The sequence below is a fragment of the Electrophorus electricus genome, chromosome 21 (assembly GCF_013358815.1).
Source record: "Electrophorus electricus isolate fEleEle1 chromosome 21, fEleEle1.pri, whole genome shotgun sequence".
Taxonomy (NCBI): domain Eukaryota; kingdom Metazoa; phylum Chordata; class Actinopteri; order Gymnotiformes; family Gymnotidae; genus Electrophorus; species Electrophorus electricus.
Window position 1 is genome coordinate 10,573,830 of NC_049555.1, and position 14,334 is coordinate 10,588,163.

Genomic DNA, 14,334 nt, shown 5'->3' on the forward strand with positions numbered 1-14,334 from the left:
ACAGCTGTGTAGCCTTAAGAAAACCATTTGTCAGTGAGAGTAACCGGCAAAAACGGCTCCAAATTGTTAGGGAGCATAAAGATTGGACTCTGGAGCGATGGAAGAAGGTCATGTGGTCTGATGAGTCCAGATTTACCCTGTTCCAGAGTGATGGGCGCATCAGGGTATGAAGAGAGGCAGCTGAAGTGATGCACCCATCATGCCTAGTTTCTACCGTACAAGCCTGTGGGGGCAGTGCTATGATCTGAGGTTGCTGCAGCTGGTTAGGTCTAGGTTCAGCAACATTATGTGCCCAGAGAATGAGGTCAGCTGACTACCTGAATGTACTGAACGACCAGGTTATTCCATCAATGGATTTTTTCTTCCCTGATGGCGCAGGCATATTCCAAGATGACAATGCCAGGATTCAACATGCTCAAATTGTGAAAGAGTGGTTCAGGGAGCATGAGACATTATTTTCACACATAGATTGGCCAACACAGAGTCCAGACCTGAACCCCATTGAAAACCTTTGGGATGTGCTGGAGAAGACTTTGCACAGTGGTCCAAATCTCCCATCATCAATACAACATCTTGGGGAAAAATTAATGCAAGTCTGGACAGAAATAAATGTGACATTGCAGAAGCTTGTGGAAACGATGCCACAGCGAATGCATGCCGTAATCAAAGCTAAAGGCGATCTAACAAAATATTAGAGAGTGTGTGATCTTTTTTTTGGCCAGGCAGTGTATATTGGTACATTAACAGTGATAATTTTTTTGGTATGAAACAAAAATAGAACTTTACATTCAATTTTTATCGCTGCCTGGGTTCAAATTTATGAATATCACTGGGTTTTTGAGATAAATCACTCAAACTTATAAAACTCATAAAATAGTGACCTAACATAACTTTTGGTTTTGCGTGTCTCAAAACATGAGGAGAAATGGTGCATGAGTGAAAGGGGGGGGAGAAGGAGAGTTAGGGACAAGCAGCTGTTGGCTTAGCGTGCACCTCCTTTTGGTTGAGCCACAGTCTCCTCCTCCCTCCTTCAGATATAGTGAGTGTTTTCAGCAGCAGTGGAGTCAATCAGGCCTGGGTCCTAAGGAGAGCACACTGAGAGACATACTGCCCTCACACGCACACGTGCTTACAACTCCCTCTCACGCACACATACACACACACCCCCAACATCCACACACACACCAAAACACATGGAGTACTACTACTGCACTCTACTGCTGTGGATCCTATCCATGCTGTCAGGTGAGTGTGTGGGAGTGTGTGAGTGTATGTGTGTACTCACATGTGCATGTAGTCTGTGTGTATGTTGTTTTTAGCTTTTGGCCTTTGAAGGTATGGCTCTGTAATAGTAATATTGGAGGAACAAAGTGCTTACAGCATATCTTCTGAAGTAGCAGTGATTATGTAGGATTTTTTTGCATGTCTAATTTGTTATAGACTAGTGTTATTGCAGAAGCTTTTGTTCTGGAAGTCCTTAACTTTTCCCATGCTTTTGTTCCTCGCCTTGCTGATGATGCAGGCAAGGGCAGCTCAGCAGTTAAGGGATTAGACTAGTAATCAGGATACCTCTACCACTGCTGGGCCTGAACAAGGTCCTTAACCCTCAATTGCTCAAAATTGTACTCAGTCACTGTTGTATGTCACTTTGGATAAAGGTGTCTGCAAAATGCCGTAAATGTCAAATTATGTTGTGTATGGAATTTTGCAGTAAAAGGTGTTGCAGTGAAATGAGTCCTTGCAAAGCATTCATTCTTTCCAGAGCCTGATCTGACACAATTATTGGTGAAATTATAATCATAGCAGTCCATAGAGAGGATCTACAGGCTGATTGCCATCCGGAGGCTGTTAAAACAGACTTTATTAAAGGGACTTCTGCCATGTGGACAGAGTCTTGCTAATGTTTATGAACAACAGATCAGACTCTAAACTATTTGGAATTAAAGGCCCTGGTCACAGAAAGTACAAGCAAAATTCAGAGACATTTCATTCAGATGTGACCTCAGAGAGGTTATTTTAGTTCATCAACTCGTGCTTTGCCAGATTATTTTTCCAGTTCAACAGGAGACAGAGGTCAAAAAACTGGCTCAAAGGCTAAAGCATCCCTGTTTAAGTAGACAGAACAAAACGATATTTAGTTTCCAAAAAGCAAGATACGCATGAATCAGCATGACTGCATTTACCAGCATCCTTATCTATGTGACATGAGTGGGAAAGAGCCAAACATTATTTAACAATAATAGTTTTTCTTTGTACTCAAATCCATTTTACACTGAAATTGGAGTTTATGTGCTGTGAAAATGTGTGTCGCTGAAAGATAAAGAACTGGAGAGACAGATGGGTAGACAGCATGAGGGAGATTAATACAATGCATCAGATATAGGACAGCTTCTGAAGTGTGATCATGTGTAACGTTTTGGAATCTGCAAGTTTGCAGACATTCTTTCTGTCTTTGTGTGTGAGAGCGAAAGAGCGATAAAAAGAGAGAATGAGAGAAAGAGATCGAGAGAGAGAGAGAGAGAGAGAGAGAGAGAGAGAGAACTTTGTTGGAAAGCTTGCCCTGTGTGCTAATCGGTTTTGGTTTTCATCGGCTGCTGGTCATCCAGCTGCAGGTCTGGATGTCTCACTCTCAGCCCAGAAGAGTTCACTTAACACTCAGGTTTCGTCTTGCCTTTACTTCTCCCCTAACACATCTGCTTTCATCATACCTGGTAATGGCACCCATAACAATAGCATGATATGCTGTAGACAGGCATTTTTTTTCCATCTAAGCTTCTCAATCTGGTCTCAATGTGTAGACCTGAAAGGCTTGAGGGATGTGAGAAGTCTGAGTCATGCATATTAGATACTGATGTTTTGTCTTGTAGTGTTTTTCTCAGGAACATCCCTCGCTGTTTGGCTGGAAAGGAACAAACAGATGTTATGAATTGTGCTGTACTGGTATCTCCTCTCTTAGTTCCCCTGTATTCTGCTTATGTAGGCTGTTTTTTGTCTGTCATATGGAATACGCTGTCCATGCTGTCAGCGGCTTTACCCCATTTCCCTGTGAGGTGATAGCAGAGATTGACATTAGTGGCTGACTTAGATGTTGACTTTGGTGGTATTCAGATGTTGCTGCCCCACTGGTCCAGTTTGCATACTGTGGCCTGCAAAGCCAAACGAGTAGTTGCGGTAGGTTTGTATGTCTAGCAGGGCCCAGAGCTTTGGGAGAGTTGTTTAACACAGGCTGACTGTATTGATGCCCCTCTCCTGCGAGGAGCTGGCCCCCTCTCTTGCTAGATGTCTGTCAACAGCACTCTGATGGGCTTTCCAGACTGGGCAACGCACAGCAGGGGAAGCTAACATAGACTGAGAGATGGATGACTTCACCATTCCCTCTATATTTAGATTCCTACTGAAATTATAAGCATATTGGCGTCCTCTGTGTGCATAATACATCTGGTTGGGGTGGAAGAACATGGCGAGATTCACTTCCAGCATGTGGAGTTTATTAAAAGAAAATCTGCTGGGTCATAATCCTAGCCAGTGGGCAACAGTAAGCATCATTAGCATCAGATCAGCTCTACATGTAAATATTTGTGGAGGAAGAAAAGAATGAGGGAGTGACATCCATCACAGATGCTGGAGACATCCATCACAGATGGTGGAGATATCCATCACAGATGCTGGAGACATTCATCACAGATGCTGGAGACATCCATCACAGATGCTGGAGATATCCATCACAGATGCTGGAGACATCCATCACAGATGCTGGAGACATCCATCACAGATGCTGGAGACATCCATCACAGATGGTGGAGACATCCATCACAAATGGTGGAGATATCCATCACAAATGGTGGAGACATCCATCACAGATGGTGGAGATATCCATCACAGATGGTGGAGACATCCATCACAGATGCTGGAGACATCCATCACAGATGCTGGAGACATCCATCTGCAGTTTCAAGCCTGGGCTTCGGTGTCACATGCAAAGTCTTGAACAGAGTTTGGCTTTTTGTTTGGACATAAATGAGTGGCTGTGGTAAAGATTTGGTCCACAAGGGTGATGATCTGGGTTTTCATTTAAGCCTGATTTGGATTCAGGTCAGCTCAGTTTTTATTCAGGTGTTATAGTGAGATGGGCCGAGACTTTGGTGCATCTGTTTTGGAATTGAATTGATTGAGCCTTAAATTTTGGACTTGTGCCTTGGGGAAAGGTGATGCTGGTGGTGCTTATTCAGTTGTTCCAGTTATTGACTGATGTTAGTCTTCCTGATGTCGAAGGCACTCTGTTCTTATTACAGGCCTGAGGTCTTCAGCAGATATCAGATCTCACAAAGCATTTCCGAGCAAGAGAACTAACCTGGGATCAGATTCCACCATGTTAATAGAGCTGTTAGTGACAAAAGCAGATCCTAGATCAGTCTTCCTGCTTGAGGTACTTTGTAAACATATGGCAATAAAGGTCATCCACTGGTTTCTGAGCACCAGCTCCAGCTCACACAAGCCAACTATTTGTCAACGTGGCTGTGCTGGAGCTCCTGTAGTCTGGTTCCATGCCAGTGGCTGGGCCAGGACATCCAAGACCACCAGCCACTGTGCTGAAGTTTATTTATCTGGGCAGAATTAGCCATGCACAGGAAAGTCAGACGAAGACTCAGGCCAGCTTCAGGAGCTGCAGACACAGCTGGCTCTGCTAAACTGCTCCGCCACATTAGGGTTTCATATGGAAACTGGGGGCTCTGTTTCTCTTTTTCACCTCTTACATTTGTTGCAGGAGTGAAGTAAAAAATGTGGCTGTCTGATAGTTGGAATAGTTTCTGTGACAAGCCCAGAGTCTTTGCAGCATTACTGGTGATTTATTTTAATGTTTTTTTATAATGAAAGGGTGAAAAAATACTAAAACATATGTGGGAGGGAGCTCACAGTTAAAAGGGGGAATAAACTTTGACTCTTACTATTAGCACTATTTTTAAGCTATTTTTATCCTCCTCTCTGCCTAACTGATCCACTTGTTGATTCATTTTTTTTTTTTTTTTTTTTAAGACGTGGGCCATAAGTTTCCATGTCCATTTTTTATAGCTGTTTGTGAACAAATAGAACAGGAAATTAATAAAGTAGAGAAAGAGTCAATATTTAGATGGAAGTCAACATGTTTAGCCTGATATGTCAGACTGTCACGGTTGCTGGAGAGTCTCCCCGCAGGGCCTGGGTGAAGGAACAGACTCTGCAGGAGGCTTTCAGTTGCTGCATGCCATGATGCCACCATTAGAGTGCACAAGACTTTACTTCATGCTGTATTTCATTTCTCACTTTGTCAAGGGTCAAGAAATCTCAATATATTATGGTGGTGTGATTTCTATCTTTTACAGTATTCAAAATTCCATCCAAATTAATATGTGCATCGTCTTGGATTTATAGATGTCATTGGTTTATTAGCTCGCTATAGGTTTTTCAGTGTTAAATACTGGTGGTGTCCCATTGTCAGTAAGGTGTGTGCTTTCACAGAGAAGACTATGTAACTCGGGTTTCACAGCACTGAAAAGCTGCCTGCTTGGTGTATGTGAACCAAGCATCAAATTCATTTTCTCTATGAAAGCTTTAATGCCTTTAATTGCTATAGGTAGAAGTGTCAGCTGTCCTCTGACCCAGGGATGTAAAGTACTGTTTCTGATTATTTTGTCAGCAAAAGCTCCATTCTCTCTACTTCTTTTTCTTTGTTTATAGTGTGTTACCAAAGTGATTTGAATGGTCTCAAGTTATTAGAAAATGCACCAGTGATAGTCTATTAAGAAGTCATAGCATATCTTCTGTGTGTCCCTCTCTCTCTCTCTCTCTCTCTCTCTCTCTGTTTCACACATGTGCTACCTTCATCTGACTGTGACCAAAAAAAACAAACCCAAACCCAAAAGCAGTGGAAGAGAAACATGCTTTACTTCATGTGTCAAATCCAGTTTTGTGGAGAAGACATCACCCATTAGCAGCACAGTGGCAGACTGCTGTCCCCACTGTTGCCAAGGAGACGCTGTGTACCAGAGCAAGGGGCACTGAAAGACATGGTAACAGTGAAAGAGAAATAGAAAAGGGGAATATAAAGAAGTCAGACGAAGGCTAAGAAGACTTAAATTCCCTTCTCCTCCCACTTGCCAAAAGGCGTCTGTGCTCCTCATTCATCTGTGCTCTGCATGATTAAGTGTTATTACTGGAAAGTAAAACCCATGAAAGGTTCAGACATTATGCTTATCACCGTTATCATCAGTAAATACTTTCAGCTACCTTGGCAGCAGGTATAGGGCAGGTGATTCTTCTTTAAAGAAAACCTCTGCTGATAAGACCTTTAATTGAAACCAGGGGTCCTCATGCAGAGATCACCGTTCAGGCAAGGAGACTGAAGCCCAGACTTTGATCAGGTTCTTGGATTGTGTTATATCCTTTCAAAAAAATCTATAGTTATCCCTGTGTGTGTGGGTTTTTTTTGGGGGGGGGGGGGGGGGGGGGGTTTGGTCCTCGTGTGCTTTAATCACTGATTTGCTACAATTCACACATAAATTAACCAACATATAGCTGGGTCAAAGAGTTATGTACCTGTAATAGATTTAGAGAACAGGCCTTCAGAGATGTATAAAACAGGATTAATAGTCATGCTGTAATCTTGTACTTAGAGCTCTCCTACTTCAAAAAACATGAAAACATTTATTCTATGTAAAACCAGAGACTTGCATCTCACTCTGAAGGACTACTTGTTTGATTAATCAAACACAGTATGCCAAAAAGAGACATTATCATGGTTTAAAAAAGTTTTTTTAAATTTTATTAATTTTTATACATTTAGGTCATTTGTGTGATAGTGTATTACATCAGCCTCAAAAACCTCAGAGTAGTTGTTGCTATAAGAGTGAAGAACTGCCTGTTATATGAGTGAGCTTTGAGGATGCTATGGACAGCCCACGTTCTTCTCAGCCTTCACTTGAGTGATGGCTTCTTTCTGATTCGTGGGACTGACTGACGGCTCTCCTGTTAGTTTTCAACCTTGGTGGAGTCAAATCAGCCTCTACGTTGTGCCTTGGCTCGTTGTCTGACAGACGGAGGCCCTGTTGGGATGGGATGGGGTGGGGGGTAGGGGGTGGCAACAGGCAGAAAGCCTACTGTTTCAGCCGCAGGCCTTCCTGGGAGTGAGACGACAAATCCTCAGCTTTCCTAGGGGTGTGACTGTGCTCCACTAGGAAGGAGAAGTTCTACTGAGTGATGGTAAATTCCTTACTGAGCAACGGACACCATAGAAACAAACAAGATCACTGTTGTAAATAATTTTTAAAAAGTTTTGGGAATATTTTTTCTAGACTTCTTATTTCAAAATTAAAATCTAAATAAAAAGAATCAAATCAGCCCTAAAGTCCGTATTGTAAGTTCATGTTTCTAACTCAGCATCAGCCTGATCAAATATAAGCTTAACATGAGCAACTTGAAACCTCTTAAAGATGTCAATGAATAAGGCATTTGACTTGCAATATTTGTTCCTGAATCCCTGTGTTAGAGGAAAGCCGCGCAGTATGCTAGGATTAAGCAAGCATTCAAACTGGAGTCCACTGCTGGTTATAAATGAACTGCACGAGCCTCAGAGATGAGGTTTATTGCGCTTGTCTGTGTTACGCATTTTCATGCTCGACCCCGAGCGGGGAAAATCTGTCTTGGCAAAGGCTTCTGTTTCAGCCACTGTGAAATATTTTCATGGAGCTTTGGGCTGCTGCTGAAGCTGCCAGCTCCCTGACTGTTGCAGCTGCCAGCGGACCGTGTATCTTGTCCGGCCATGTCGCAGACGGCCTGCGTTTGATTGCGTTTGATTTTTCTGTGTCCTCTCGCAGGGCTCTGTGACTGTTTCAACATTGACACGAAGAGTCCCAGGATCATAAAGGGTCCGAAGCAGACGCAGTTTGGCTACACTGTGCAGCAGCACGCGGCTGGCGGGCAGAAGTGGTAAGGAGCCCCCTGTCTTCCTTTCCCTGCACCGTCTCTGCCACTTTCTTCCTTTGTGTTTTGGGATTTATGTTATGTTTCCTTGGCCAAGGCAGATTCGACCCTTTCCTCTCAGCTATATTGTGTGAAATGTGAAATTCATCCCCACTGCAGGTTGTGAGGGGTTTTCAGACCAGCTTACTGGGGGTCAGTGCTGGTTTGGTGTGCTTCAGAGAGAGGTGTGAAAAGAGAAACTACATTCAGCTCCTTGTATAAATGTATCTTATAGTTTTTCTCTCGGCATTCTCAGTGTTTTCTGTGTGAGGGGCTTTTGAGGTGTAGGCAGCATAAGCGTCTAAGTAAACACTTTAAACATTTTAAACTCATACTCTAGTGTTCCTCACTGAAAACACACAGAAGAAGCCATTTATATGTTGGTTTATGTGTTTCACCACTATTAAGTTTACACTTCCTGTAAAAGATGGAAAGAAAGAATTATGAGACTTGAAACGAGCAGGATATTTATGATTTATCATAGTGACATCACCATATCCCTTAACTATGATACAATGAAGCAGATTTTTTGCTGGCAATCTTAGTTGTGTCTTCTAGCCATGGAAACTGTGTGTGTGTGTGTGTACGTATGTGTGTGTGTGTGTGTGTGTGTGTGTGTGTGTCTGTCTGTGTGTGTGTGTGTGTGTGTGTGTGTGTTTGTGTGCGTGCCTGAGTGTGTGTGCGTGCCTGAGTGTGTGCGCGTGCCTGAGTGTGTGCATGCGTGAGCGTGTGTGTGTGTGTGTGTGTGTGTCTGTGTGTGCGTGTGTATTTCTCATTTGTTTCTTGCTCTTGATCATTACTTCTATTTTGGATCTACCAGGGTTCCAGGCCTAGTATAGTCCCAGCATTAAAAACTTCCTGTGCATTGGCTGTCTTCATTCCATCAATGTCAACTTTCAATACAAACCAGTTTAAGAGCCGTTTTATATGTGAACATTCTTCATATGCGTTATGAAGACAATTCCATTGAGGCCTCAAAGGTTCACAGTACTTTCCTTGCTCCATCCACATGCCCATACATGAATTAGTGATTGTGTTACTTCCAAACTGTATCTCAGACCCCCCACGCTTAGTCTTACTGCAAACCAATGGGCAGCATCACCACAGCATGGAAGAGTGATGTGGAAACGTGCTAAGTGAATCAGGCTACCTGGCCTTGAGCTCATGAGGAGTGGAGCACAGGGAATGGATGTGCATGGAAGGAGTTAACAGGGTCATAAGAATTTCCCTCTTGCACTAGAAATAGCTCTTGCTCTGCTGCTGGACAGATTTGCTATAGTAAACATGTAGTAGGTGAATCTTTATCAAAGCGTTCAGAGAAGGTAAAGATTGGTTGGTGCATAAAGAGTGAGCATGAATCTTCCATAAGCCACTTCTTTGACCCTTTAAGTGGAAATAAATCATTCTGTCTGAGGAATAAGAATGACATTCCTGTTGTTCCCCAGATCATGATTAAAATATTTTTCCCCATTTGGAATTCTCCAGTTAGCTCTCTGAAATGGCTCAGTGACTGGCATGTAGTTTAAACTGGAGTGTGTGTTGTCAGTTTAGCCGGGCTGATATTTGTGGATATCAACAAAGACTTTCTTCACTGGGGAGCAGCCAAACAGATCCCCCCACCCCTTCAGTCACCCTCTGTCATACACATCTGGAAATCATTTAGAGGCCAAAGGAAATTTTTGAGTGTGGTGTGTATGCTTGGCCTGGTTCCTGTGTGTGTGTGTGTGTGTGTGTGTGTGTGTGTGTGTGTGTGTGTGTGTGTGTGTGTGTGTGTGTGTGAGAGAGAGAGAGAGAGAGAGAGAGAGAGAGAGAGAGAGAGAGAGAGAGAGAGAGAGAGAGAGAGAGAGAGAGAGAGAGAGAGAGAGAAGTATCATTAAATATAAGAATAACAGTGATTCATCAACAGAGAGACATGGGCCTGTCAAATGTGCATTAATGTGTATGTGCACACAGATACAATAATAGACTCTTTGCATTTGCAATTACTTTATGACAATATACATTACATGGTAAATTTGTGCAATATCGTATTGTATTTCATAAACCACATTGTCATATATGTTAGCTGAGCACATGGTAAGTTAGAATGAATACAATATAACTCTGAGCATGCCTGTGTCCCTTTTTATGTGTAGTTGTGTGTGTGATGTATGGTGTATCTGTGTGTGTGTGTGTGTGTGTGTGTGTGTGTGTATGTGTGTGTGTGTGTGTGTGTTCATCAGGGAGTTTCAACTATGAACAATAGGAGTAGGACCATGCAGAGAGGCTGATGACAGGGCCACTACTGATTGCTTTGAACAGGAGTAATACTTTAGGCAGAGAGAGACACAGCTGTGTGCGTGTGTGTGTGTGTCACTCGGTTCCACTCAAAAATGTCTCACTTTCCGATTCTATGTAAAATGCCAAGAGAAACAGAACTCATAGAGCATCTGTATGCCTTACGTCATCTTATCTGTGTTATTTATTATATAAAGTAAACAACCCAAAGAAGCAGTCAATAACTCTGTCCATGATGCTATGATTTCTGAGTGCATGGAGGAGGTGGGCCATATATTCTGTCCAGAGGTTCATCTTAGCAGCTGAGACCAGCTCTTCGTCTGTGCTAATTCTCCAGTGAGAGAACTAAAATAATAATTTAGGAGACACGCTTAGATGCTTCTCCTACTTTCTGCTCTCTCTTTCACTGTGCATTGCCTTGGAACACACTGCGCCCCCAGCATTGATGCTTGGAGAATGTTCTTCATGGTCCTAAGAGGTACCATGAGGGGTATGGCAGGAAAGAGACTGGCAGCCTTTATGAGTCGACTGTGGTTAGCGAGGCCCAGGAGTACTTGGACCTCAGAGCACTGTCTCTTTCTCTCTTTCCCTCTATGCTCATGTCTTGGCAAGACACTGAAACATGGTGTATTTCAGGTCAGTGCTGGCCTTCATGGAAAGCTCTAAAAGTAACGTTCTAAGCAACAGATGAACGGTGCATTCCATGCGTTTGTGCAGACACTGCAAGTTAAGATCATCATAATATCAGATGCTATTTATGTATAATTACAGGCTAACAGCATTGTAACTATCATCTTACAACTACCGAATGCTATGTTCCACAAATTAGTGGTTAGTAACTTTAAAATCTGTTAGAAAAAGCGTTGTGTTTGGATCAAAGACAAACATGTAATTATTCAGGCATGATTACATAAGCCATTACAGTGGCAAGACCTAAATTTTCTGATCAGCAGTGGCCTTATTATCACTCTGTTAGCACCATCAAAATCAAAAAGTGAACTCTCAAAACTTTTGTTCTTGGAGTTTCACATGGATACAGTAAAAGGAAGTTTAAAGCCCTGAATGTTGAGTCACTTAACAGTTCCCTCAGGACGGGCGGCTGTGATCCTGATAAGAGAGAATATTTGAATGTGAGGCTGTAGCACTGTTTTCAGCCAAAAGCCTACTGTGGCAAAGGATGAAAGTATCGCCTGCCGGTTGACTGGTTCCTGATTAGAGCTGTTAAGGGCATGTTAAGCGTACATGAAAAGTGAACAGTTTCACCATGTCTGACATTTTCCTAGTGAAAGTTTTCCTAATTAAATTCTTAGATTATGGGTGCTTAACCGTGGTCCTGGAGTTTTTATCCAACCCATGTCTAACACTTCTACCTCTACCATACATTACTGCTTGAAAACTGTAATTTTTCAGATCAAATGTGTTAGGTTATGGTTAAAACTGAACTGAGATGTCGGCGCCCCTGTAAAAAAATAAATAAATAAAAAATCATCGCATCTGTTATCTTCTTGTGTGAGAAGGCAAAAAAGAATTTCTCAGGATCTCTAGACACCAGATGATTTTTAACAGACATGTCGGAAAATGTGTGGGGGAATTTGAAGTGTGAACGATGCTGCATATTGAATTAAACTCTTGCGGTGATAAGCTGGAATGCTCAGAGATGTCTTGGGAAAGTGAAAGCAGGATCCTGGAGTTGAACTGTATTGCTCAGACACAGATGCCAACTTAAACAGCCTGTATACAAATGTGAGGAGTCATGTAATGTTGTCAAGCCAGTGTCTTTAAAGCTGCTAGGAAGCACACAACATTAGTGGTCTTCACTTCTGACATTGGGCACAAGTACTTCCTCACATCCATTGCAGGCCACTCAGGTTTGTTGGCGTGGCCACTGAAACATGATCACTTTATTCAGTTCCTGTCCACACATAGCCAGCTTTGTGCAGTTTTTCGGGTCCAAAAACACCCTTTTGGGAGTGCAGAATATTTTTTTTCTGAGGTGATAAATGTGTTGGCTACTACCGGAATCCCATGGTCTGCAGAAGCACTGGGCTGTTTTGGGATCTGAATGGCTCTTTGAAGCGGGAAGCACTCTTTAGGGGGTGCAGCATAGCTGTACATTTGGTCCATCCATCTTTAGTCCTGCTGACCCAAATAAATGTTGTGCGTGTGTGTTTTTTATACTGTATGCATATTTATGCATGCGTGTTTGGTTGTTTTTAAGTTTGTGCTAGTGCCTATTCTTCCCATATACAAGCATGTTTTGGATGCTTGTTTCAGTCAGTTGTTCCATAGAATGTTTAAAAATAAGGCATTCATCTGCATTAATGCAGAGCCCCACTGAAAGCTTTTAAAGCCCCATCTGAACCCCTGTTAGTATTAAAACTAATGCCAAATACTTTCAGTCCACATGCATCCTACAGAGTTTTGCTACAATATCATAGTCTTTCTGCTGTTGCGATCTACACATGCTATTTGGATAGGAATAGAATCTGAGTGGGGGGTGGTTGGGGGATTGGAGGACTCAATAAAAGACCTGTGACTAAGAGGAAGGTCAACAGTGGAAACGCCCCTGACTTGGGTTAGAGCTTAGTAACATGGTCCTTTTAAAATATATATATTTTTGATCTGTATTTCTGATATGTATACCTTTCATTTTCCATCCGTCAGCATGGGCCATTGAAACTCAGATTCAGTAATGTCCGTCCCTCATGGAACAAAGTTTCAAAGGCTTTGCACACTCAGTTCTCTATTATCTAGTCTCGATCTGAATGAACGTTGAAACTTAGATTTAAAGAAAATTAGCATTGGGTCTGCAGAGTAATTACATAATCATATAAGGCTTGTGCTATTATTTAGCAGTGATTACTATCTAGTCCTGCAGTGACTCTGTGAATGATAGCTGCAGTCATGAGCTGAGAAGAAGAAAAGGTTAAAAGACCTGCAAGGAATTAGCAAGCCTCCCCAAATGTACCTTTTTATTTCCAGACTCTGGAATGCTGAGTTTCAGAACATGCATACCCATCACACACACACACACACACACACACACACACACACACACACACACACACACACACACACACACCAGTGAGTTTTTTATGTTTTTTATTTAGGTGGCAGTGTATCTCCCATGCTGGGCACTGACCTTTGCTTGTTTTGTTAGTCCTGAACACCTGAAGCAGCACAGAGCTCATAGGGTTGGAATGTAGCTGAAACACAGCCCCTGTCCAATGTGACAGGGTCATTTGGCAGGCCAGACTAATCAGTCCAGGCTAAAACAGTCAGGTTAAACCAACATCCATAACTTGGTCAAGAGCTCTGAAAGTGCTGCATTATTGCCGTTGGATTTGCTCTTGTGGAATCTGTACTTTAATGAAAATTATTTAGCAGAGTTACGGTCATGTCTGTGGAAGGAAGACAACCGCTCACTGTGCTAATATGGCATATGTGAATTACTGAACTGGTTAGAACTGGTTTGGCAAATGTTTTCATGTTGTTGATTAATAATTTATTTATTACGCCACTTCCCCCACAGCCGCAGTGTGGATCAGCATGAGCTCAGTCTTTCCTCTCATATTATGTCCTGCAGGACATCATTTCTCGCTATCAATAACGCACTTAAATTCAGACTGCAGTTTGTGGGTCAGTTGCGGTTTGCTAAGTGTTTATGGCTGAGGGTGGAGAAGTGTCTCCCTGTCCCTCACCCGCTGTCTGCGTAAACGCGATGAAACAGCTCCTCACTCCCCTCTCTTGCCTAAGACCTGCGAGCTTTGGTTTCATGTCCAGCTCCTCTTTCTCCTAACGGCAAAAACACCCACGGCTCATTAATCCCCTCACCTTCTCCCTTGCAGCCTTCCCAGCCAGCCGAGGAGTGCTCAATCCAAAGTTTTGTACACACGGAGTTTGGAGGAAATTATTTCCAAGCAAAATGCTTGAAACAGGGCTGTGTTTTATATCTGCAACAAACAAAGAGTCAAGTAACCCTCCTCTGAGCTAGTAGCATCCCAACGAATCAGGAGAAGTGAGTTATGACCTGCTGTGTGGCACGGAAAGCCCCTTCAGGTC

The 14,334-nt window shown here is 42.7% G+C and overlaps 1 protein-coding gene across 1 annotated transcript in view; it reads left to right on the forward strand.

The window, feature by feature from the left end:
- Positions 1 to 1,095: 1,095 nt before the first annotated feature.
- Positions 1,096 to 14,334, forward strand: part of itga11a (integrin, alpha 11a) — a 40,158-nt gene continuing 26,919 nt past the window's right edge. Inside the window, exons 1-2 of the mRNA XM_027017700.2 lie at positions 1,096 to 1,245; positions 7,851 to 7,962. Coding sequence (XP_026873501.2) covers positions 1,194 to 1,245; positions 7,851 to 7,962 — 164 coding nt within the window. The 5' untranslated portion in view covers positions 1,096 to 1,193. The remainder of the gene's footprint in view (positions 1,246 to 7,850; positions 7,963 to 14,334) is intronic.